The 24,656-nt window shown below is 49.0% G+C and overlaps 1 protein-coding gene and 1 long non-coding RNA gene across 2 annotated transcripts; both read right to left on the reverse strand.

Annotated features, from left to right (window-relative positions):
* Nucleotides 1-3,486: 3,486 nt before the first annotated feature.
* On the reverse strand, nt 3,487-7,133 carry THBD (thrombomodulin). Its single transcript, XM_015099674.3, has one exon. It carries the CDS (start codon nt 7,012-7,014, stop codon nt 5,278-5,280), a length of 1,737 nt encoding a protein of 578 aa, XP_014955160.3. The 5' UTR covers nt 7,015-7,133; the 3' UTR covers nt 3,487-5,277.
* A 4,185-nt stretch (nt 7,134-11,318) lies between these two features.
* LOC132657554 (uncharacterized) lies at nt 11,319-16,012 on the reverse strand. The gene is made up of 2 exons (XR_009595929.1): nt 13,336-16,012; nt 11,319-13,046 (listed from the first exon to the last, which is right to left on the reverse strand). It is a non-coding gene; the product is annotated as an uncharacterized LOC132657554 (long non-coding RNA).
* Between the last annotated feature and the right edge of the window lie 8,644 nt (nt 16,013-24,656).

Consider the following 24,656-nt stretch of genomic DNA (forward strand, 5'->3'; position numbering starts at 1 on the left):
AGTTTTGGTGTATGTCAGTTGTACAGTGGTTTGAAGAAATCACGAGCATTAACACCCACCCACCAGGGCCTGCAGATACTAACATTCCTGGTCCCTTAGCAGCAGGCAAAAGCCCCTTGGGCCATAGGCTCTTCTTTCTCTACAGAGAGCAGGACGGCCACCAGGGGACCCGGGGTGGCTGGAAAGCCCCTCGCGGGACGAGGACACTGCCTTCCCTGAGAGGAGGAAGGTGGCAGCCGGAGCTGGTCTGAGTGGCCACTTCTGACGGGCCCCTGGAGATTCAGTCCCAGAGGCCTGTGACTCCCTGGTTGGGGGCTGGGTGCCCAGGTCCACAGCCTCGTGCCGTGTCCCCTGTAGCAGACAGACGGCTGGAGGGGCTGGGTCCCTCCAAGACCACCATGGACACAGGGCCGGTCCCTTGCTTTGAACTGAAGATTCTTTCCTCCTCTGCAGGTTCCCCTTTGGTGTGACTAGATGTGGCAGTTGGGGTGGGAGTTGCTTCAGGCTGTGGTCGCCCCTCCTCTGTGGCTTCCCTGGGAGCATGGAGGAGGTGGGGAGGAGGGGCCCTGCTCCCGCATTCTCTGAGGGGCCTGTGGGCAGGGCGAGTGGGGCTCTGAGGTGGAGTTTACACCTGAGGACGTGCTTCGTCTCTGCTGTGTCACCCTCCCCACCTGCTGCTCTGCCCCGTGCCTGAGATCCCAGCAGGATATGTGTCTGGGGGGCAGCAGCCCTTCCAAGTGACCACATGGCACCTGGAAAGAACCCTTGCCACATGCTGGAAAGCTTGCACTTGTCCTCAAGGCACTCCAGATCTCAACACTTTTTTGTCTTTCCCCACTTACGCACCCACCAGTTCGATGGTGCATATGCTATGTTATGGAGCACCGACTCAGGCCAGCTCCCCTCATCCAGTCCTCTTGCAAAATCCAGGGGGCCCTGACAACGCCCTTTACAGCTTGAGGGTTATTTTTGGCTGGGCCCTGTGGTTTGTGGGATTTCAGTTCTCCAGCCACAGGACTAAACCCAGGCCATGGCAGTGAAAACAGCAAGTCCCAACCACTAGGCCACCAGGGAACTCCCAGCCTTGGAGGCTGCGTGGTGCCTGTGGCCGTGTGACCACCGTGTCAGGCTGCAACTCGTATCCAGGGGTGCATGACACCCGTACTCCTTGTTGGCCCTGAAGGATGTTTACAATGCAGACTGTGCTGTGCGTGTGTTGCCCATGGGGACATGTAACTAAGTCTAGAAGTAGCTGTGGTCTTCTCAAATGATTTCGGTGGGTAAATGGATTATCCGACGGCTCTTAACGAGACTGACTCCTTGAGTGGTGCATTTGCACAGAGAATAGAATTTAACATCTCTAAGCTGACCCATGGCGCCCTTCCACTTTTCTCTCTGCATACCACCTCTGCAGGCTTGTCATGGACCCCCTCCTCCTCGCCCACCTCACGCCACACCCTTTGCCAAGACACTTCCAGCACAGGATCTTTGTGCCTATTGTGCCCACCACCCAGACTGCTCTGCCCTGCCCTCTGCCTGGGACCAACCCTGCTCCTCCATCAGCCCAGAGTGTGTCCGCTGGCCCAGTGGCCTCTCCAGACCTGTCTCTCTGGGCTCCTCTTCCCCACTCCCACCATGGTTTCAGAGGCAAATACAGTTTTGTGGCAGTCAAGACAGGCTCATTGGTTGTATGCTATCTCTCCAACAAGAACTCAAGCTTCTCAAGGCAGGGGGTTGGTCCCTGTGTCACCCCCAACCCCTTAGGACACAAAGCACATGCTCAGTAAATATTTGCTGAACTGATCCAAAGGGTTTGGTCTGAGAACAACAACAAAAAAAGCCACGTGAGCAGTCAGATTGAATTCTGACTCCTCCAGCCTGGCCTCCTCCCCCAGGCTCCATGAGCCCTGGAACACTACCTGCAAACACACACCACACACCCTGCTGAGACCGAGAGGCCTGGATGGCAACCACGTGAACAGAAGGCAGGGTTTATGGCCCATTTCACAAGGGCCACCCACTCTGGTCTGAAGTGCTGAGGACTTGTTTTTAGGGTTAACTGACTTGTTCATACGGGTCTTTTCCGAGAGAGGCTGAGGTTTGACAACCTCAAGTTCAGGTGAAGCCTATAGGTGCTTCTCCCACGGGACAGAAAGTGAAGGGCCTCAGCAAGGTCGACACCCACCCCATCAGTGTCCTTGGGTCCAAGATGCCCCGGTGACGGTTCTCGCCTCTGAGTCTTGAGCACTCGCTTTGGTTTTCTTGTGTTCTTGAAAAAATATCCCTCTTTGGAGGAAGACATCCTAAAGCAATGAGCCTTTTTTTAAAAAAAGAAAGACACTTATATGATATTTCTTTGGCCACACTGGGTGGCATTTAAAATCTTAGTTCACTGACCAGTGATGAGACCCACGCTCCCTGCAGAGGAAGCAAGGAGTCTTTCTTGGACTGCCAAGGAATGCCAAGCAATGAGCCTTTGAAAGTCAGTTTGACAGCTCCTTGGAAGCAGACCCTTTGGAAAAAATAGAAGGCCGGGTAATGAGGTGTCACTCTCCCCTTCCCACCCCTAGTACGATTCATTGGCACCTGCTTTGCCCCCACTCATGGAGTTCTTTCTTCATATGTACCTATTATTGAATCTGGATTTTTGCTAGGCTTCCAACTACTGAGAGTAACTGCTGCTCTGGCCATCTAGAGAAGGTACGCACCTGGGACGACCCAACCCTCACCACCATCCCCCTAGCTCCCACACACCCCAAAGCCATCTCCTTCATCCAGAACAGTGTGTTGAAATCTTGCATTTCCATGACACCAATTACTCAGATTAAAACTGAGAAATTCAGCAGGATCCAAATATGTAAAAATATTTGGATATTTGACTAAGTCCAATTTTCTTCCAAGTTCTGCTTTCTGAAAACTTTCAAACACTGCATATAAAATTCAGCCAGTTTCACCATCCCAGGAAGAGGGACCCAAGATATGCATGTATTAAAAAGACAGTGTTTGTAATCTCCAAGAGAAATTAGGATGATTTCATACTGCATGAGACCTTGGTTTCTGAGCCACAGGGTGACTTTTGTGTTTGAATATCTCTGAGCCCAGATAATGCCGAACCATTTGTTGAGGGATACAGGGCCAAGATTCTGGAGATGCCCCAAGAAGGACTGCTTCTTTAACTCGGCCCAACAAATACTCCTATAATGTATTTTAAAACACATAGGCGTAAGTCCTGTGTATGAGGTTGTCATGGTAACAGAAGAAAAATAAATATTTGTGCACACAGACGTGACACGAAGTCCTTCTACAGTGAAAACAACCTCCCCTGGAAAGACCTTCGAAAGTCAGCAATGAGCCAGACGTGGATGGAGCTAGTAATGGAGTAGGGGGCAGCCTTTAAACGTACCTCTTGGCATCTGCATTTTTCATAAGCCTTGTTTAATAGCATAAAATTAAGGGGCTATGGGAGTGAGGTGAACCGACACAAACCAAGAGCACTGTTATTTATTTTCTACAAGTGACATCATAAGCAGGAGTTTTGCCTGTGTTCTAGTCCATCTCCAATAAATAAATAACTATGTACAAATGTGCTGAGTTTACAAAACAATAGAGGAAAACCTTTGCATTACAAAAGATACATTTACATGATACATTTTTTTCCATACACTAAGCATTTCATTCCTAGCTTACTTGAACCAGAGACCCTGTGTAGCAATGTCTAAAGGTGTGTACCTAGGCTCTTCTACCAGAAAGCAAAGCTATAAAAGGAAAATTTCTCAGTTAATTCCTCAGTTTCTTGAATATAGGGCCTAACTTGGCCTGCTACTTATTACTCATATTTAATCTGTTCCAGAACGTTGGCAGCTGTCTGGAACAGCTCTCCTCAAATACACGGAGCAGACAGCCCCCTGCTGAACTTGTTAAAATGTAGATTCCTGTGCAGTAGGTGGGATGGCGCCTGAGGGCATTTCTAACCAGCTTGCCGGGGCAGCTCCCGCCTCCCGGACTGCATTCCAAATGGCTGGGCTCAGAAAACTCTCCTCCAAAGTGGGAGAAATCCCGGAAGGCCTGATCAAGAAGAGGCCATGCTGCAGCCTCCATCCGCAAGCTCCCAAATTCCCAAAAAACCAGTAGAGCTGGTTTTATTTGGGCCCACAAATGACAAGGACCATGAGAGTCCAAATGGCCACTGGCGTGAATTCTGCAGCTGAAACTTTCTTGCACTGTCTCCTGGGATGGGCTTCCATCTCCTCTCAATTCAGAGCAACCATTTTCAATATTTTCACAAATAACTAATAATAAACATAGGGAAAGACACTGCATAAGAAGCTTAATGATGACTACTTTCCAAATCAAAACAGCAACAACAACAGTAAAACCCAGGTTCATTGTTTGAAAATAAAAAATGAAAATCTTGGGTTGAATTCCTAGGTCAGTCCAGCAACATGAGTCTAATAAATGCCCTTTATATTTTAACCTTTCTTAAAATGCTATTGCTCTGGAACCCTGAAATCTCAGGATAAATTAGCAACTCTGGTGAAAAAACAGATTCTCAACCATTCTTATTTCTAGTGTTTTTCTTTCTGTTTCACAAAGTAGTTCTGCCCAGGCAGACAGCTAAGAGCAGAAAAATAGGGTCCAATAGAGACAGGGTGGCTCAGGTAGGTCAGCCGAGTTCCTGGAAAGGGAAAGTTGGGAGAAATGAAAAGGATGAAATGGGGCTTAGCTTCATAAACACAAGAGGGCTGGAAAAATTTCACCAAGATAGTGTAAGGATCCCATAACAAATGGGAGCACACACATAAATAGATAGAGCAGGAGGGAGAGGGGAGGGGAGGGGAGGAAGGCGGGAGAGATGCAAAGCAGGTGTTGGAGACACACCGGGTAGGGGAAAAAGCAGAACAAAAAATAAATATTGGGGTCATTATCCTTGACTCAGTGTCATTCATCAGTCCGCTGGAATGATGTCTGCCCCCAGGCTGCCAAACAAGAACACACACACCCCCACCCAGTGCCCCTTGGTGAGGGCACAGGGCACTTTGCAACCTGTCACAATGAAGCTGTCATCCCTGCTCGCTTGTCTGATGACATCATGGAAGTGGCTAGGGCCGAACTTCCAACACCCCCCTTCCTCTCCTCCATAGCCAAGTGCAGAAGCAGTGAAAGAAGAGGGGCGAGGGGTCTTCTATTCTGACGCCAGCTGAGGTGCTTGGGGCAGGGGAGTTGGAGAGAATGGCTGTGGGGCCGGGAGGAGGGAGGGAAGTCCAGGTACCAGGCTTCTCAGAGTTTCTGAGGTGTCCGCTCAGTTTTCACCTGCTGCAGCATCAGCTCCTTGGCAGGGACCCCGCACTTGTACTCCAGCTCCCCCCGCGAGGCGCCCTGCTTCTTGCGCAGGTGGCAAAGGAGGGCCAGAAGCGCCACCACCAGAGACAGGCTTGCGATGGAGATGCCCACGAGCACGCCCGAGTGCAGGGGACCAGCAGGTGCTGGCGAGGGGCGTGCGGTGCCGCCCGGAGTCGGGCTGACCGGGGGCTCCCCAGAGCCGTCATTGTCCTCCAGGGTGCCCTGGCCCTCATTCACCTGGATGGGGTCACAGTCGGTGCCAGTCTGGCCAGAGAGGGCCGAGTCAGGCCCGCAGATGCACTCGTAAGTGCCAGGGAGGTTGTGGCACTGGCCAGGGCAGATGCCGTTGTCACACTCGTTGATGTCCGTGCACACGGAGCCCTCGTCTAGGATGTAGCCTTCAGGGCACCAGCAGACGGCCGGGTTGTGGGGGTCGCAGTCAGCCGGGCACGAAGTCTGGTTGCAGAACATCCGGCACTTGTGCGGGGCGCCGGGGACAGGCGCGAAGCCCTCGGCGCAGATGCACTGGTGTTCGGACCGGCCCACCGGCTGGCACTGGTACTCGCAGCTATTGCCGAAGCACGGGTCCACGGGCTCCACGCACTCGCCGTCCACCAGGTCAAAGTCTGGGAAGCAGTGGCACTGGAAGCCGCCCTCAGTGTTGACGCAGCTCTGCGGGCACGGACTGGGCACCTGCGCGCAGTCGTCCACGTCCTCACATCGGTGCTGGTCGGCGGCCAGCTGGTAGCCTGCCTCGCAGATGCACGTGTAGTTGCCGAGCCCGTGGAGGTGGCAGAAGTGCTCGCAGAGTTGGTGGCACGGGTGCTCGGCCGGCGGCCCGCAGGAGCGCCCGTCCGCCTGCAGGGCGGCGTCCGCCGGGCACAGGCAGTTCGAGGCCCCGTCACTCGCCTTGCACTCGTGCTGGCAGCCGCCGCGCTCGACGCCGCAGGCCCAGGCACCTGGGGCTTCCCTGCTCCAGCGCCCCTCGGTCTCTCCCAGCGGCGCCGCGCACTCCAGCTCCACCCCGAGGGGCGCCACCGCGGCGGTGCTGCCCAGCGGCAGCGCCTGAAAGTCTGCGCCGCGGGCTCCGAAAGGGGTGCCATAGGTGATCGAGAGCCCCGCGGCCGCCGTGGCGCCAGGCTCCACAGCCAGCGGCCGGCAGGAGGCGGCGAAGTGGAACTCGCAGAGGAAGCCGTCAGCCTCCGCGTCGCACGGCCGCTCCTCCCAGGCGGGCTCTCCCGGTGCCAGCGCCCCGGCCGCAGCCGAAACGGCGACGCACAGCGGACCGCATAGGCGCTCCCCGTCGTCGCGAGGTCTCGCCCACCTGCTGAAGCTGGTGCGGTTGTCGCCCGTCACCCACTGGAAGCCGCGCAAGGGCCCGGAGTGCTCTGGGTCGTCGCAGCCCGGCGGGCGCTGCAGACCGATCCAGAGGCGCAGACCGTCGCCGCTCAGGAGCAGGGAGATGACATCTTCGGCCACCGAGGAGCGCACGGTCATCAGGTGGCCCTGCAAGCGCTCGCAGACTCGGCTGGCGGCGAGGAAAGTCGCGGGGCCCCGGAAGACGGCGAAGCAGTCGAGATCGACGCACTGGCCGCCGAGGGGCTGAGGCTCAGGGGGCGCCGGGAGCCCCAGGCCCGCGGGGGCCAGCACGCCGAGGAGCAGGACGCGCAGCATAGTGTCCGCACGCGGCGCACAGGGTCCCGGCCGGGGCAGAGAGAGGCGGGGAGCCCGCGGCGACAGCTGCTCGCGTCTGTCTCCGACCCGGCGCGTCCGGCTGTGGCGAGGCAGTCTCTGACAGGCCACCAGGCTCGGGCCCGAGTTTATAAGTGAGCGGTCCCCCTCCCTGGACGTTCGGGAAAAGGAAGGAAGTGCCTGGTGGGAAGGGCTGATGCTGCGTTCTCGGATTACTGGGTCCTCCGGACGCCCTGCGCCCGCCCTCGCGCCCGGGATCACCTCGCCCGGGGATGAGTAAATTCGGCCCTGCCTGCGAGGTCCTCGGGCGGGGCCTGCAGCGCAGGCTCCCGGGGGCCCCGCACCTCTGTCAAAGGGGACCCGCCCCGCCAACCGGCCTCATGCGCGCCGCCCTACGAGGGGCTTAACACGCTACCCTCCTGAATCTCCTTGTCCTCTTTTCCTTCATCAGTGTTGTTACCAACTAATTTAAGGAAAGCCTGGATTGCGGAGCTCTTGGAAGACGAGACTGGGCGAGAAGGGCTTAGAATGAGGGGCCGGGGGAGGGCGGTTCCGTAATCCCTAGGACCTACAGGGCTTCGGGAGAAGGTGCACGTCACCCAGAGGGTTTGGAGAGGGGCTGCCTAGAGCTTGGCCTCGCACACACACACACACACAAACGCGCTCTCAAGGGGAGCTAGCCGACCGGATCCGCCAGAGCGCCTAGTTCAGGAGACCGAGGCGCTTGGAGACAGAGGGCGTGGCTGGGGCCACCCTCTGCCAAGGAGGAGGACTGGCCTAACACTTGGACCCTGGGGGACCCACAAGTTCCTGAGCGCAAGCTACCACGGCCAGACCTCATCTCGTTGCGTAAGAAAGTCGCGGAGACACTGTCAGGGTCCCAAATCTCGTCACCTTTAGGAAGTGGCGGCAGACGAATTCCTGCGGACCCCTGTAGGGGAGCGAGTTAGCTTGAGTGGTCTGAGTTTGTCCATTATCTCAGAGGGGCAGTGCAATTCGCACCCCCAAAGGGACGCACGGGGTGCCCTCGCGGGGAGGGTCTGTCTGTTGGGGTCTTTTTCCCAACAGATCAGATGGATACAGGGGCGCACATAGATGCTACTTGGTCCGCAAAGGACACGGACGAGGGGCGATTAAGCGCTGGTGCGGGGTGGGGAGCACTGGGAGGAGGAGACTGGAATCTGTCACTTTCACGACCTTATCCGCTTACTCACTTGTCAGGAATGCGGAGGGGTCAGTCCAAAGCCCAACCGAGAGTGGCAAATTTGTTGTTGTGTGTGTGTGTGTGTGTGTGTGTTTTTTTAACACCCTGTGCCATCCTCCGCTGAGGTCACTCACAGCGATGCGCCAGGTGGCGGCGCTGTTGAACTCTAAACGAAGCCAAAGAAACGGCGATCCCCGAAGTTGGGCTGAAAGGATTCCTCATGCAGAGTCCTTTCTCCGGGTAGGACTCGCAGATCCCCTTCTGACCCGGGGGTCGGGCCCCCTACGTCCAGCCGAGCCCAGAACTTGCTAAAGGAGCAGGACAGTGTGGCGTCGTCACGTGCGGAAGACAGACACCCGCTGGCGGATGGACAGTACTGTCTGCAGTAACCAAGGGGGCGGGGCGGGGACACCCCCGAAAGTGCAAGGGGATGGGGGATAGCACGCTTGACCATCCCGCCACCCCCGCGCCCCACGCAAAGGGACACGGACATTTGAGGCTTCCTGGATTGGGCCAGACTGCACCTAAAGAAGGAGGAAGGAAAGACACCTCCCCCTCACCCCCCGCCCAGGATCGGAGAGTCTCGCAGCCTGGGGTGGGTCCGGGCAGGCACTGTCTGGACATCCCACTGGCTTTGGGACCAAGTCAGGGGCCACGACTCCGTGCACGGCCACCCTGGAGAGGTTGTCTCGGTGCAGCCGATTGGGGCGGGGCGGGGCGGGGCTCCAGACACAGGCTGGAACTCGCCACTTTAGAGACCTCAAAGGTGGACGCCTGAGACAGGAAGGGAGGCAGGGCCAGCCCCACCCTTTGTGCCTCTTTTACAAAGGATTTCAGGACTGTGTTGGAGGAAGGCTCAAACAAAGGGTGGGGTCCTCTGAGCCCGCGCCAACCTTTAAAGGAGTTGAGGGACATTCCAGCGTCAGGTCTGGCCCCCACCAAGGTGGGTCACTTCTTGGAGGGGTTCTAGGTGATTTACCCATAAAGAGCCAAAGAGCTTTATCAAATGTGGGAGGCAACTTTTTTTCTTAAGAGACATTAAAAAAAAAAAAAAAAAACAACTTTCTAATTCCTACATGAACACCTGTTCTTAGATATATTAACTCCTAGGTCCCCTGATGCTTGGAACCCTTTCCAGTATTCTTGCCTGGGAAATCTCATGGACAAAGGAGCCTGGTGGGCTATGGCTACAGTTCATGGGGTTGCAAGAGTCGGACATGACTGAGTGGCTAAACCCCCTGGTGCAGATCCCGCTTGGCACTGTTTCTCTCCAGAGCACGTGGGCAGCTGTCCATGCTCTGACTTAGAATTTTAGCCTCTGAGGTGGGGAGATGGGTGGAAATACACAATTCCAGGTGCTCAGGGCTTCCAGGCTGTGAGATGCAGGGCTAACTCCCAATTGTTGGTGATAAAAGCTCCCCACCCAGGGAAATGACTGTCACTAGCACTTGAGGATGTGGGGGAAGGAGGGATGTATAACTTATGCAATACAACAACCATAATCCCCTATGGTTATTTAAACTAAAACTTATTAAAGTTAGAAATTCAGTTTCTCAGTCTCCCTTGTTACAGCAACTGCCGCACCATAGGGGCTAGTGACTATAAATTAGACATTACTGAGAAAACACTTGATCATCACAGGAACTGCTTTTGGGCCCTGCTAGTCCACGCAAGCACTTCCCTGGTGGCTCAGATGGTAAAGCATGGTCCACACAAATGATCTCAAGGAAGATATTGGTGGGGGCACGTGAGTATCCCTTCTAAGATTCCAAGTACACTGTCTTACAATCATTGCTATTTTCAAGATAATGGTTGTAAAAACTGTCCTCAGAGTCTACAAGGGATATGTTAAGAAGAATGTAGAAACTGTTTTTGTTTTTGTTTAGTTGCCAAGTCCTTTCTGACTCTTTGCAACCTCACAGACTGTAGCACACCAAGCTCCTCTATCCTCCACTATCTCTCAGAGTTAGCTCAGATTCATGTCCACTGAGTCAGTGACACTGTCTAACCGTCTCATCCTCTACCGTACCCTTTTCCTTTAGCCTTCAGTCTTTCCCAGAATCAGGGTCTTCTCCAATGAGTCAGCTCTTCACATCAGGTAACCAAACTTTTGAAGCTTCAGCTTCACCAACAGTCTTTCCAGTGAATATTCAGGGTTGATTTCCTTTAAGATAGACTGATTTGATCTCCTTGGTACTTGACTAATGAATACACTGGGCTTTCTTGATGACTCAGTAGTAAAATGGAGAAGGAAATGGCAACCCACTCCAGGATTCTTGTCTGGAGAATCCCATGGACAGAGGAGCTTGGTGGACTACAATCCACAGGTCGCAAAGAGTCGGACACGACTGAGCGACTTCACTTCACTTCACTTCAGTAGTAAAAAATCCACTTGCCAATGCTGGAGATGCAGGTTCAATCCCTGGGTGAGAAAAATTCCCTGGAGAAGGAAATGGCAACCCACTCCAATATTCTTGCCTGGAAAATCCCATGGATGGAGGAGCCGGGCAGGCTACAGTCCATGGAGTCGCAAAAAGAGTCAGACAGAACTTAGAGACTGAACAACAGTAAGTTAGTACATCAATATTATGTTTAACCTGGATATGAATTATAATAATTTAGATATTAAGAAGAAAGACATCTAAAAGGTAAGAACGTCATGTGTATAAGCCATAACAATATTAAGATGAAGACACAAAAATAAAGCCTCTGTGATGATACAGCAACATACGATTCTAGAAGTGGAAATTAACTGCCTGGTGAGCAAACTTTATTCAATAAACAAGAGCCTGGCACCTAGCAAGGTGCAGATTTTACTAAATTTTTGCAGTCAGCCAGACTTTCTTCAAGAAGCAAGATGAAAATTGACAGTCCTTTATTGGCCTATTTTTATGAAAGAAAATATGTTGCATCTACCCAAACCCAATATTTGATAACATATTTGATGGTGAAAGACCAACAGCTCTACTCCTAAGGTCAGAAACCAGACAAAGATGCCTGTTCCTGCCATAGGATTTTGGAGGTTCTAGCTAGATTCTATCCAGGGTAGTTCTGCATGGAAATGAAATAAAAGGCATCCAGATTTAAAAGGAAGACATAAAATTATCTCTTTATTGATAATATTGCCTTGCTTATATGCAGAAAACCCTAGGAAAACTATCCCCAAACCATAAGATCTAATAAACAAGTTCAGCCTTACAGGAAGTAAAATCAATACCTAAAACCCATTTGCATTTCTATATAGTAACAATGCACAAATTTAAAATGAAATTAGAAAACAATTTCATTTACAATAGTATTAAAAATAATTACTTAGGAATAAATTTAACAGAAGAAGTGCAAAATACATACTCTGACAACTACAAACAATGTTTAAAGACATTTTAAAAGACCTAAATAAAGGAAAAGACAGTTTATGTTTATGGATTGGAAGATTTAAGCTGACAAAACTCCCAAAATTAATGTACAGAGTCAATACAATCTCCATTAAAATATCTGCTGATTTTTCTACAGAAATTGTCATGCTGATCCTAAAATTCACAAGGAAATTCAAGGGGCTCTGAAAAACCAAAGTAATCTTGGAGAAGAGAAACAAGACAAGAGGACTCATACTTTTTTATTTCAAATTTTACTGCAAAGCTACAGTAATCAAAACAGTGTGGTTCTGGCATCAGAAAAGACCTAATCAGTGTCTTTGGCACAGAATTGAGTCCAAAATAAACCATTTGAATATATACAGTTGGCCAATAAGCACATGAAAAGATGCTCAATAAGAAAAATTTTTATATTTAATCAATTTAGTCAATTTTTACAAAGATGGCAAGACAGTTAAGTGGAGGAAAGAATAGTTTTTTTTACTGTAGCCATCCTAGTGGGAATGAACTGATATCATATTGTGGTTTGATTTACATTTCCCACCAATGACACTGAATGTCTATCTTCATGTGCTTATTGGCCATTTGTATGTCTTCTTTAGATGAATATCTATTCAGATTCTTTTTTAATTTTTATTTTTTAATTCAAGGATAATTGCTGTATAGAATTTTGTTGTTTTCTATCAAACCTCAACCTCAGTCAACCATAAGTGTACATATATCCCCTCCCTTTGGAATGTCCCTCCCATCTCCCTCCCCATCCCACCCCTCTAGGCTTATACAGAGCTCCTGTTTGAGTTTCCTGAGCCATATAGCAATTCCTGTTGGATGTCTATTTTACATATGGTAATGTAAGTTTCCATGGTACTCACTCCATACATCTCACCCTCTCCTCCCCTCTCCCCATGTCCATAAGTCTATTCTCTATGTCTGTTTCTCCATTGCTGCCCTGTAAATAGATTCTTCTGTACCATTTTTCTAGATTCGATATATATTTGTTAGAATACAGTATTTATCTTTTCCTTTCGACTTACCTCACTCTGTATAATAGGTTCTAGGTTCATCCACTTCATTAGAACTGACTCAAATGTGTTCCTTTTGTGGCTGAGTACATCGTGTATGTGTACCACAACTTTCTTATCCATTCATCCAGATAAGGGGATAAGGGTAACTTCCTTATCCCCCTTATCCAGTCCTTAGGGGTCTGAGAATAGACCTGCAGGATGCTTTGGTAGCCACCCTGCCCACCCCCAGGTGATGGAGTGAGACCATCTCGAAGTTGGGCAAACAGGGGCCCTGAAGAGTGAAGGAGTCACAGAGAGCAGCTGTTAGGAGGGAGCTCTGCTCGGAGTCAGGGGCTGCCAACTCTGAATCCTTTCTTCAGAAATCCCACTCCGAGTCACAGGCCCAAGGGGTGCCCAGGGTTCGGTCAAGCTCTGTGGAAAGGGGGATGGGAGTGGCTCCCCGCTGGGAGCTCCCAACCTCACTCACCTGCACCCAGAGCCAGCCCACCCACAGAGGGAGGGGGAAGCATTCACCCACACCCAAACCCTGGGAATGCTCTTCAGACTGCGAATAATTCTGAAGCCAGATTTAAGAGAAGTGCTGGCAAAGGCTTCTCTTTAGAGTTTATTCTCCTTTGGAAGGGACTCTGGGGACATTCAGCAAGACCCAGCCTTCTGGGGTCCCTTACAACACCCCTCCCAGGAAAGAGGACCTACCTACCTCATGTTCCAACAGGTGATGAGGACAGAAGCTTCCTCCTTGGAGCTGGATGCCACTTTTATGCTTCTGGTGTCCAGCTGGCCCCTGAAGAACTTGGAGTCAACAGATGCATGGGAAAATCCTGGCAGCATCATCCATGGTGCACAATTAAAACTCCAGCTGGTCCTACCGCAGCCAGGATAAATGCACGCAGCTGGTAACAAGAAAATCCAGAACTTGAAATACGCCACAGAGACACTTTAAGGCTGTTTTCTTTCAATACTTACTCTTCTGCTGTCTTCCTGTGGTTTGAGCATGGACAAGATTTTTGTATTTTATCTAAAAGTCTTGTTTCATGGTGAATTAAGCAGTCTCTGAATCTGGAGAAAATCATGATTGGAAAAAATATCTATTTGGCTTCCTGTTTCCCAGTAAGTCTTTGCCGCTGTTTCCATTTCTGGCCCAGCATCTTTCCAAAGAGTTGAGAATGTCGTTTGAATGAGTCAGTCCCCAGAGCTCAGTGGAAGTGACAAAAATGTGGACTGAACATTCAAGCATTGTCAGCTCTGGTCGAGTGAGGGGCAGCTGGGGTCGGAAACAGGCAGAGGGAAAGGAAGGAATCTACTAGCCAAGTGGCTGCCTTGCTCCCCAACGTGAGGTCCCAGACCAGCATCCTTGTCTGGGGACTGCTTCCAATGTGCCATCTCTGATGGGCCCACCCTGTGCTTCCCAAATCAGGATCTGCCTTTGACAAGACCCCCTCCTGGGGGCATGGGGGGCACACACTCCCCCCGCCAAGTGGTTGTGCTGGGGAAGGACCTAGCCAGGCAGCAGAATGGCCTCACTGAGACCTTGCAATAAACCAGCCCCTTCCCTGCTCGCTCCCTACAGAGGTTCACTGACCCTCTCTAGTTTGTGAAAAGGAGCCCTGAGACCAACAGCATCACCGTTATGTCTTATCTCTGTAAAGACCATTCATCACCTCAGACTTGTCAGAAAGGCAAATTCCTGAGCCCAGCACAGACCTCCTGAGTCAGAAACTCCAGGGCTTGGGCCCAGACATCTGTGTCTATTTGGTTCCTTCACTGTAATCGGATTACCATTTCATGCAGCTGACTACCTGCCCAGTTGGTGCAAACATGAATAAATTAAAGTGTAGCTTCCTGGGTTGCCATCTCTCTGGTCTAATTTACTTAAACTTAAAAGCTGACTTCTATTTTTAGTCAAATATCATCATTAAATAGTACCTTCTATATGTTGACGAGGTCACATCCCTCAACCCAGAGGTCAACAAAAGGGACAGATAGTCAATATTTTATCACAATGGTGGGCACATAAGATGAACTTGAACAAGTCCAAATGCTCTTAGCTCTGTTTCTATGATAGATAAGCTCCCTGAGACTCAACCTTTCTTCTCAAAATGAGGAAAAGAGCTACATCTTAGGGTTAGATGACAAAATCGGGATCCTAGGATGAATCTCTGAGTCTGCTTCATGGACACTCAGGATGGGCAGGGGAATCAGGCAGATCCGTGGGGCAAGCATTGAGTATTTGTTCCCTGAAACAGCTGCTGCTATGTATTCTGCTGTCAGCAAGCACACTTCTGTTTATACCGATATCCAAGTCTCACTGGCCAGAAGATTTTATGAAGATCCCTGGCCCTCAAAACTTCAAGCTCATGAGGACATATGATCACCTTCAAGAACCTACACACCAAGGTCATACGCAACTAATGGACTCCTCTTTAATATTAATCTAAAATTAACCGTGTCAACAATAAGTAGAGAAACTGAGGCATGGGAAAAAATAAAATTACTTTGTCAAATCTCATTCATTTAGACAAGATAGAGGAACATGTGTTTGTCTTGCTGGGTAAGGAAGGAAAGTGGGTCAGAAAATGTGAAAAGTCTGAATTAGAAAATGTTTAAGGCAACAAGGCAGACACTCTTGGTTGGCTGACTCCTCCCCCATCCACAACCCTTCACAACCTTGCTCTCTAATGACCCTCCCAGTGGTCAGCCTACAGACAGTCATGTTGTTCAATTTTAGCCAACACAATATTTTTTAAAACTGCTTGGAGGGCTATCAGGAGGATTCTTCAAAAAAGACAAATAGAGGATTTGTTTCTGGTAAAAAAAAATTAATTAATTCTGGAAAAAATATGAAAACAGCTATTTGAAGGCACTGGGTAGTGACCAGCCTCAGATAGAAACTGGAGGGATTTATCCCTTCAAAGAAGGAAACCACTTTGGGTGAGATTCATATTTATTCATACTTCATCCCAAGCACACTCTCAATTTACGAGGTATGGGACAACTAAGACCCCTTAAGAGAATGAAAAGACAAGCCATGGACTTGGAGAAAATCTTTGTAAAAAAAAAAAAAAAATGATAAAGGACTGATACCTAAAATATACTGCTGCTGCTGCTAAGTCACTTCAGTCGTATCAGACTCTGTGCGACCCCATAGACGGAAGCCCACCAGGCTCCCCCGTCCCTGGGATTCTCCAGGCAAGAACACTGGAGTGGGTTGCCATTTCCTTCTCCAATGCATGAAAATGAAAAGTCAAAGTGAAGTTGCTCAGCCGTATCTGACTCTTAGTGACCCCATGGACTGCAGCCCACCAGGCTCCTCTGTCCATGGGATTTTCCAGGCAACAGTACTGGAGTGGGGTGCCATTAAAATTCAACTGTAAGAAAACAGCCCAATTTATTCATTTATTTATTTTTATTTTTATTGGAAGCTAATTACTTTGCAGTATTGTAGTGGTTTTGCCATACACTGACGTGGATCAGCCATGGGTGTACATGTGTCCCCATCCTGAGCCCCCCCCCACCTCCCTCCACGTCATATCCCCTCAGGGCCGTCCCAGTGCACCAGCCCTGAGCTCCTGTCTCGTGCATCGAACCTGGACTGGCAATTTATTTCACATATGATAATATACACGTTTCAATGCTATCCTCTCAAGTCATCCCACCCTTGCCTTCTCCCACAGAGTCCAAAAGACTGTTCTATACATCTGTGTCTCTTTGCTGTCTCACATATAGGGTCATCGTTACCATCTTTCTAAATTCCATATATATGCCTTAGTATACTGTATTGGTGTTTTTCTTTCTGACTTACTTCACTTTGTATAATAGGCTCCAGTTTCTTCCACCACATGAGAAGGGATTCAAATGTGTTCTTTTTAATGGCTGAGTAATATTCCATTGTGTATATGTACCATAGCTTTCTTATCCATTCGTCTGCTGATGGACATCTAGGTTGCTTCCATATCCTGGCTATTATAAACAGTGCTGCGATGAACATTGGGGTACACATGTCTCTTTCAATTCTGATTTCCTCAGTGTGCATGCCCAGCAGTACAACTCAATCTTAAAATGGGCAAAAGACCTTAACAGACACCTCACCAAAGAAGATACACAGATGGCAAATGAGCATTTGAAAACATGCTCCACTTCATGTCATCAGGGAAATCCAAATTAAACCAACAATAAGATAGTGCTCAACATTCAGAAAACTAAGATCATGGCATCTGGTCCCATCACTTCATGGGAAATAGATGGGAAAACAGAGGAAACAGTGTCAGACTTTACCTTTTGGGCTCCAAAATCATTGCAGATGGTGACTGTAGCCATGAAATTAAAAGACACTTACTCTTTGGAAGGAAAGTTATGACCAACCTAGATAGCATATTCAAAAGCAGAGATATTACTTTGCCTAAAAAGGTCTGTCTAGTCAAGACTATGGTTTTTCCAGTGGTCAAGTATGGATATGAGAGTGGGACTGTGAAGAAAGCTGAGCGCCGAAGAATTGATGCTTTTGAACTGTGTTGTTGGAGAAGACTCTTGAGAGTCCCTCGGAGTGCAAGGAGGTTCAACCAGTCCATCCTGGAGGAGATCAGTCCTGGGTGTTCATTGGAAGGACTGATGTTGAAGCTGAAACTCCAATACTTTGGCCATCTCATGCAAAGAGCTGACTCATTGGAAAAGACCCTAATACTGGGAGGGATTGAGGGCAGGAGGAGAAGGGGACGACAGAGGATGAGATGCCTGGATGGCATCACCAACTTGATGGACGTGAGTTTGAGTAGACTCCGGGAGTTGGTGATGAACAGGGAGGCCTGGAGTGCTGTGATTCATGGGGTCGCAAAGAGTCCAACATGACTGAGCGACTGAACTGAACTGGACTGAACACACCTATTGGAATGGTCAAAATCCAGAACACTGACTACACTAAATGTTGGGGAGGTTGTGGGGCAGCAGAAATGCTCACTCATTGCTGACGCAAATACAAAATAGTTTGGTCACTTTGGAGGACAGTTTGGAAATTTCTTACAACACCAAACACACTCATACATTATTCACAATCTTAGGTAGTCACACTAATGAATAAAAACTTATGTCCACACAAACACATGGATGTTTATAGTAATTTTATTGATAACTGCCAAAACTTGGAAGCAACCAAAATATCCTCCAGTAGGTAAATGGATAAATTAACTGTGGTCCATCCAGACAATGGAATATTATCAGAACTAAAAAGAAATGAGCCCTTGAGCCATGAAAAGACATGGAGGAAACTTAAATGTTTCCTATGCCAATCAGAAAATGCAACAGGCTATATGATGCCAAATGTATGACATTCTAGAAAAGGCAACACTACAGAGACTGTGAAATGTCAGTGGTTGCCAGGATTTGGGGAGGGGGGATAAGGTGAACAGGTGGAGCACAGGGAAATTATTCTGTGTGATACATGCAATGGTGGATACAGTTTTCAAAACCCATAGAATGGGGACTTTCCTGGTGGTCCAGTGGTTAAGATTTTATATCTCTACTGCAAAGGGCCAGGGTTAAATCGCTGGTCAGGGAAACTAGATCCCGCATGTTGCAACTAAGACCCAGTGCAATATACACACACACCCATGTGCAGAGCTTCCCTGGTGGCTCAGATGGTCAGGAGCCCACCTGCAATGCAAGAGACCTGGGTTTGATCCCTGAGTCAGGAAGATCCCCTGGAGAAGGAAATGGCAACCCACTCCACCATTCTTGCCTGGGAAATTCCATGGACAGAGGAGCCTGACACACTACAGTCCACGGGGTCACAAAAGAGTCAGACAGGACTGAGCAACTGAACAATATTTAAGGTACAGTACAAAAGTCAACCCGAATGTAAACTATGGACTTTAGTTAACAATAATGTGTCAATATGGCTCACACATTGTACCCCATGTGCCACACCAAAGCCCAGTCTTAGTAATAGGAAATTGAGAAATCTTTATGCAGGTCAGGAAGCAACAGTTAGAACTGGACATTGTACAACAGACTGGTTCCAAATAGGAAAAGGAGTACATCAAGGCTGTATATTGCCACCCTGCTTATTTAACTTATATGCAGAATACATCATGAGAAATGCTGGGCTGGAGGAAGCACAAGCTAAAATCAAGATTGCCAGGAGAAATATCAATAACCTTAGATATGCAGATGACACCACCCTTACGGCAGAAAGTGAAGAAGAACTGAGAGCCTCTTGATGAAAGTGAAAGAGGAGAGTGAAAAAGTTGGCTTAAAGCTCAATATTCAGAAAACGAAGATCATGGCATTTGGTCCCATCACTTCATGGCAAATAGATGGGGAAACATTGGAAAGAGTGGCTGACTTTATTTTTCTGGGCTCCAAAATCACTGCAGATGGTGATTGGAGCCATGAAATTAAAAGACGATTACTCCTTGGAAGGAAAGTTATGACCAACTTAGACAGCATATTAAAAAGCAGAGACATTATTTTGCCAAGAAAGGTCCATCTAGTCAAGGCTATGGTTTTTCCAGTGGTCATGTATGGATGTGAGAATTGGACCAGAAAGAAAGCTGAGCACCGAAGAATTGATGCTTTTGAACTATAGTGTTGGAGAAGACTCTTGAGAGTCCCTTGAACTGCAAGGAGATCCAACCAGTCTATCCTGGAGGAGATCAGTCCTGGATGTTCATTGGAAGGACTGATGTTGAAACTGAAACTCCAGTACTTTGGCCACTTCATGCAAAGAGCTGACTTACTGGAAAAGACCCTGATTCTGGGAAAGATTGAGGGCTGGAGGAGAAGGGAACAACAGAGGATGAGATGGTTGGATGGCATCACTGACTCAATAGACATGGGTTTGGGTAGACTCCAGGAGTTGGCGATGGACAGGGAGACCTGGTGTGCTGTGGTTCATGGGGTCTTAAAGAGTTGGACATGACTGAGCAACTGAACTGAAAATGTTGAGAGGTTATAAAGGAACTTTCTGTACTTTCAACTCAATTCTTTTGTAAACCTAAAATTGCTCAAAAAATCCAATAATGGAAAATAATACTTGATTAACCCAAAATAAAACAAGAAAAAGGCATCAGATTAAAAAAAAAAAGTGGGCAAGGCAGAAACCAAGTAACCCAAGAGGCTTGAACCTGATAAACTCTGATTTCGTCTGTTTCAATTCCTAGAACAGGTGAAAGGACTGAATACACATAAGAAGTGAAGCAATGTTGATCTACAGGGTGAGAACAGACTGGAAGGAACATAGGAGACCCACTGGGCAGTGGAAGGTCTTCCTGATTGAAGCACTAGTTATGGGATCTGTACTCTTATCACAACTGAGCAAATTGTGGAGTCGGGATTAGTGCCTTTCTCTGCCTATAAATGAGGAAAAAAAAAGAATTTTTTTTTTTTTTTTTGCATGTGGTAAGCATGAGGATGAAAGTCACAGGCTGGTGATGAAGGACCAAAAAGACAGAAGGCAGCCTGAGATTTCCCATCTCTGGGCCCTTCATCATATAAGAAAATAGACATTATGTTAATCAGGCATTATTATGGGCAGACGAATTCACCACTGAATACTACAAGTTCACTTAACATAAAAGCAGAAAGAGAATAAAATACCCAGAATAGATATTGAAAAATACTGATTCATTTGCATTCATGTGAGAATCATTTCTAGTTCCCATCTATTCTACACAAATGGATGTAAACACTGGGATAAGCCCCTGAAGATTAATTTGGTAGGCTACATAGATCAGCTAAAAATCTCGTATAAACCTCATTTCCCCAACAAAACTTCATTCATTCATTCATTCTGGTTTGTTTTCTTGTTTGTTAAGCTGATGCGTGAGTTGATTCCAGACCGTGTGACTCCAACTTTCAAAATAACAAGGCCCAAATGAATCATCTTTTCCTATGCTCAAAAAAGAAAAAAAAAAAAAAAAGCCTCATGTTGAAGATCACTTGGCACATAACTGAAGTTAACAGAGCCTTTCATTTCAGCCACAAATCAGTAAGCACCAAATCCAGTCTCCAAGCATCAAAACCAGTCTGGGCATCTGGTCCCCTCTGAAAAAGCCTCTTAAAGAAAGGCCATGACATTACTGCTGACATCAGCACCTGCAGTGCCCAGGAGCTTTTCCAAGATTGTTTTCACTTATGAACTTAAATAACACGAAAGATTGTTTCTACAGTAAAAGATGCTTCCCTAAATAGGCAGGACCTGAAGACAAAGGATAGGGTTTGACTGTGGCCATTGCTCAGAGGGAAATGCAGTTAGGTAACTCGAAGGCAAAGGGATAAAAGAAGAAACAGGACACTGTGAAAAGAGAACATTCAGCAAGATGTTGGGCGGCGGTACTGGGGGTGACACAAGCGGGGGCTGGCAAAGACCACTTCTTAGCGAGGTATGTGCCTCTCGTGATGGAGGCCAGGAAAATGAATGGGATTCATGATTCCTGAGCTGCCCTGGAGGGAGGTAGAGAGAAGACTGGGAACAGTTGTGTCCAGGTCCACGCTCGTGAATAAACCTCCTGTGAATACCTGTGGCCAAGACTGTGAGCATCATGGTTTCATTGCCCTTGAGTAGATGTCTAAAAGCAGAATTGCTAGGTCATGTGTGTGTCCGTTTAACTTCTTAAGAAGCTAGCCCACTGTCTTTGACAAAGCAGCACCTCTGGCATTCCCGTCAGTGTGCACAAGGGGTGCAGTGGAGCAGTGGTCTCTGCCAGCAGGGTGCAGTCACACCTCCGCCTCCAGGACACACAGAGGCGCTACTGTGACCAAGACAGAGGCAGGCAGGCCCCTGTGGGCCAGTGAGGCTGCAGGCACCCTCAGATCACGGTGGGCCTCAGGTACACAAGCTCTCAGGGATGGCAGAGAGCTTTGAGCGGTGTGTGTGTGTGTGTGTGTGTGTGTGTGTGTGTGTGTGTGTGTGTGTGGTGTACATGCACACGTGTGCCTGGAGGAATACACAAGTGCAAGAATACAGAGGTGCTCGCTTGGACATAAGTTGTTATTAGAAATACCCATCATTGCTCAGTGCTCCACCTTCCTGTCTCACACAGGATGAAAGGCAGCTCGTCTCCTCAGGGACCTACTGGTTGACACCCTTGAAGTTAGCCGGAGGTGGTGAGACCTAGCAATCCAGGTGAGGCTGCAGGGTTTCATAGCCCTACTTCACCACTTGTCAGCTGGGACTGTGAGCAAATTTCCCAGCTTGTCTGTGTTTCCACTTCCTTACCTATCAAGTGGGGAGAGTAATTCTGCCTGTTTCTCAATAAATCAGTGGCACTTTTTATCTGATAGTAGTCAAAGTTTGGTAAATTTTCCTGTCACCTTGCTTTAATGTGTCCCAAGAACTGAACTATTCAGGTGGCCTTCTGTTGGCCACATTTGAGATGAAGCTGTGTGTAAAACCGTGTGTGAGGCTCACCTTTCCCTTGAGTGCCCCCCAGCCTCACAGGAAGACAGACGCAGAGCCACTGAGCCATCACGTCAAGAACAAAGGGGTGGGGGCGGTTAGAGAAATCTGGAAAGAGAGCTCTCTCCTCAAGGTCCCAGCTGCCTCCTGAGGAAATCGGCCGTGACTTGCGGAGGAAGGAAGGGCTGTTTCTGCTCGGTGTGGGGGCGATGAGGACAGGCGGCAATTCACCCAGACTGTTCACCAGAGGCTGTGTCTGTGCTCGGGTCAACTCCCATCCCCCTGTGTCTGCATCTCTGTACCTGAAGGCTTCCCCATCCCAGAGTGGAGCCCCTCTGGAAGTACCGGGAATTACCCATCCACCTGCAGCAGCCCCATCCACAATGGATGGAAGTCAGTGTATCAATACCCCAGCTCCCACGGCCCTCTGATGGAATGACATTTCCTAGTGTTTCCACAGTTGCATCGCCTCTGCATGACCCTACCGCTAATGTCCATCTTTCCCATTAAACTACTTTACTGGAATCCCTGTCTCCACGTCTGCTTCTGGAGCAAAAGGAGCCTGAAGACCAGATGGAGAAGACAGCGCTGGTCCAAGAGGAATAGGGACATCTTGAGTGTGGGCAGTGCTCTGTGCAGGGGGAGCAGCCTGGGGTGAGGAGCCAGTAAAAGATGAAGGCAGCGGACAACATCAGAGATTCAAGTAGGACCCTCATAGTCTCCCCCTGCCTGCCATTCTGCTCCAAGACCCCAGGGCAGCCAAGCATCAGACACAGAGTTATTGAGTGCTACTGTGTGCCAGGCCCAGGGAGCATCAGGGACCAGGGACCAGGCAACAACAACAAAAATTGCCCTAGAGGTGCTTACATATATGTAAGTACAGGCAATAAGTCAAGAAATCTTAACCACAGGAAGAAATGATACGCCAGGTTAGAAGGTGACTGGTGCTTTGGGCAGGACAGGGGTCTCTGGGGGGGCTGGAGAGACAGCGCAGTTTCACAGCCACCTCAAGAGACAAGAAAAGAGAGGAGCAGGGGAAAGTCAGGAGACTTGGGAAGGAGGCCCATCCAAAATCACTTCTAGAATAAGAGAGTCGAGAGAGTGGCCGGGAGGGCCTACTCCCAATAATGAGACAAGAGAACCACCCCCAAACAGATAAAGCAGAGCTCCTCCAGGGGGGCCCCCAGACCAGCAGCAGCAGTCTCTCCCGGAAACCTGCTAGAAATGCAGAGTCTCGCAGGCTCCAACCCAGACTTGCCCACTCTGGGCAGAGGCCCTGTGAGGGCTCCAGGCTCCTGAGATGGAGAGAGCGGGCCCAGAGCAAGGCAGGACGGGAACACAGAGAGAAGAACATAAAGAAGGCTGGAAACAGAGATATTCTAAGAGAAATGATTTGTATTCATAAAATGCCACAAATTAGCACAGGGTATCAGTTTGGAGATTTAGACAGGATGTAATTGGAGGTGAAGATGCCCAGAAGGTTGCATTTCATATTGGTAAAGAAAGGGATAATGCCAAACGCACGTCAGTCACCCAATTGTGCAGCTTTGCCGGTGGTTCAGCTGGTAAAGAATCTGCCTGCAATGCAGGAGACCTGGGTTCAATCCCCGGGTCGGGAAGATCCTCTGGAGGAGGGCAAGGCAACCCACTCCAGTATTCTTGCCTGGGAAATCCCATGGACAGAGGAGCCTGGCAGGCTATAGTCCATGGGGTCAAAAGAGTCAGACACAGCTGAGTGACTAAGCCATCGAGGAGAAGACAGAACTGCTAGAAATACAAGGATTGACAAAGCTGATCTCCGTGGGAGATGATGAGAAAGAGGATGGACTAGCTGGTGTGATGGGTGTATAGGACTGCACCCCCCACCCCCAGTGCACACACCAAAACCTTAACCGTGACCATGAGGGTGGGTCCTGGGACACACAGGGCACCTTGCCCTAGTTCAGAGATGATGGGCTTGACAAGGAAGTGAACAGTTAGGTTTGGGACTTAATCTTTTCAGAAAGGAAGGCTCTGGAGAAAGAAGGTAAAAGGCACAATTATTTCCTTCCACCTCATAGATCTCATTATTTTCACTGGATATTTGAACACAGAAGGAGCTCGAGAGAGCAGATGTCATGGACCCAGCTTAAGCCTTTATGATACCAGGACAAGCGTGAAACGCAGAGAGAGCAAGGTAAAAGTCTTTGCAGGGAAAGGTGACAAGAGCCTGATGAGGAGGGTGTTGGTCCTCCACAGGGGTCAGCAGGAAAGAGCCTGGCTGTTCCGCTGTGTGACCCAGGAGGTTAGAGATGGCGTGGAGAGAAAACAGCCTTGCATGGTCTCCGACTGAAAGCCGAGATGTGCTGTTGGGGCCCAGTGGCCTTCACTTTGACCTTCATCCAGGCATCCCCCACCCCCTTCCCTCCCTCTCTCTCCTTCCCTTCTTCCCTCTCTGTTTATGCTCCACTCCTCCCATCCTTCCCTCCACGCAGCTGAAATCTATGGATTTTAACCACAAGGGAGGACCAGCATCAATGGTGGCAAAACTCAAATAAAAAGCCCAGCAAACAGGACCCAGGGCAGCAGCTCTTGGGGAGCTCTGGCTGCCGGCTCCTGGAAGCTCAGGCAGAGTGTGCTCCCTGCTGTGA

The sequence above is a fragment of the Ovis aries genome, chromosome 13, assembly GCF_016772045.2.
Source record: "Ovis aries strain OAR_USU_Benz2616 breed Rambouillet chromosome 13, ARS-UI_Ramb_v3.0, whole genome shotgun sequence".
NCBI lineage: Eukaryota > Metazoa > Chordata > Mammalia > Artiodactyla > Bovidae > Ovis > Ovis aries.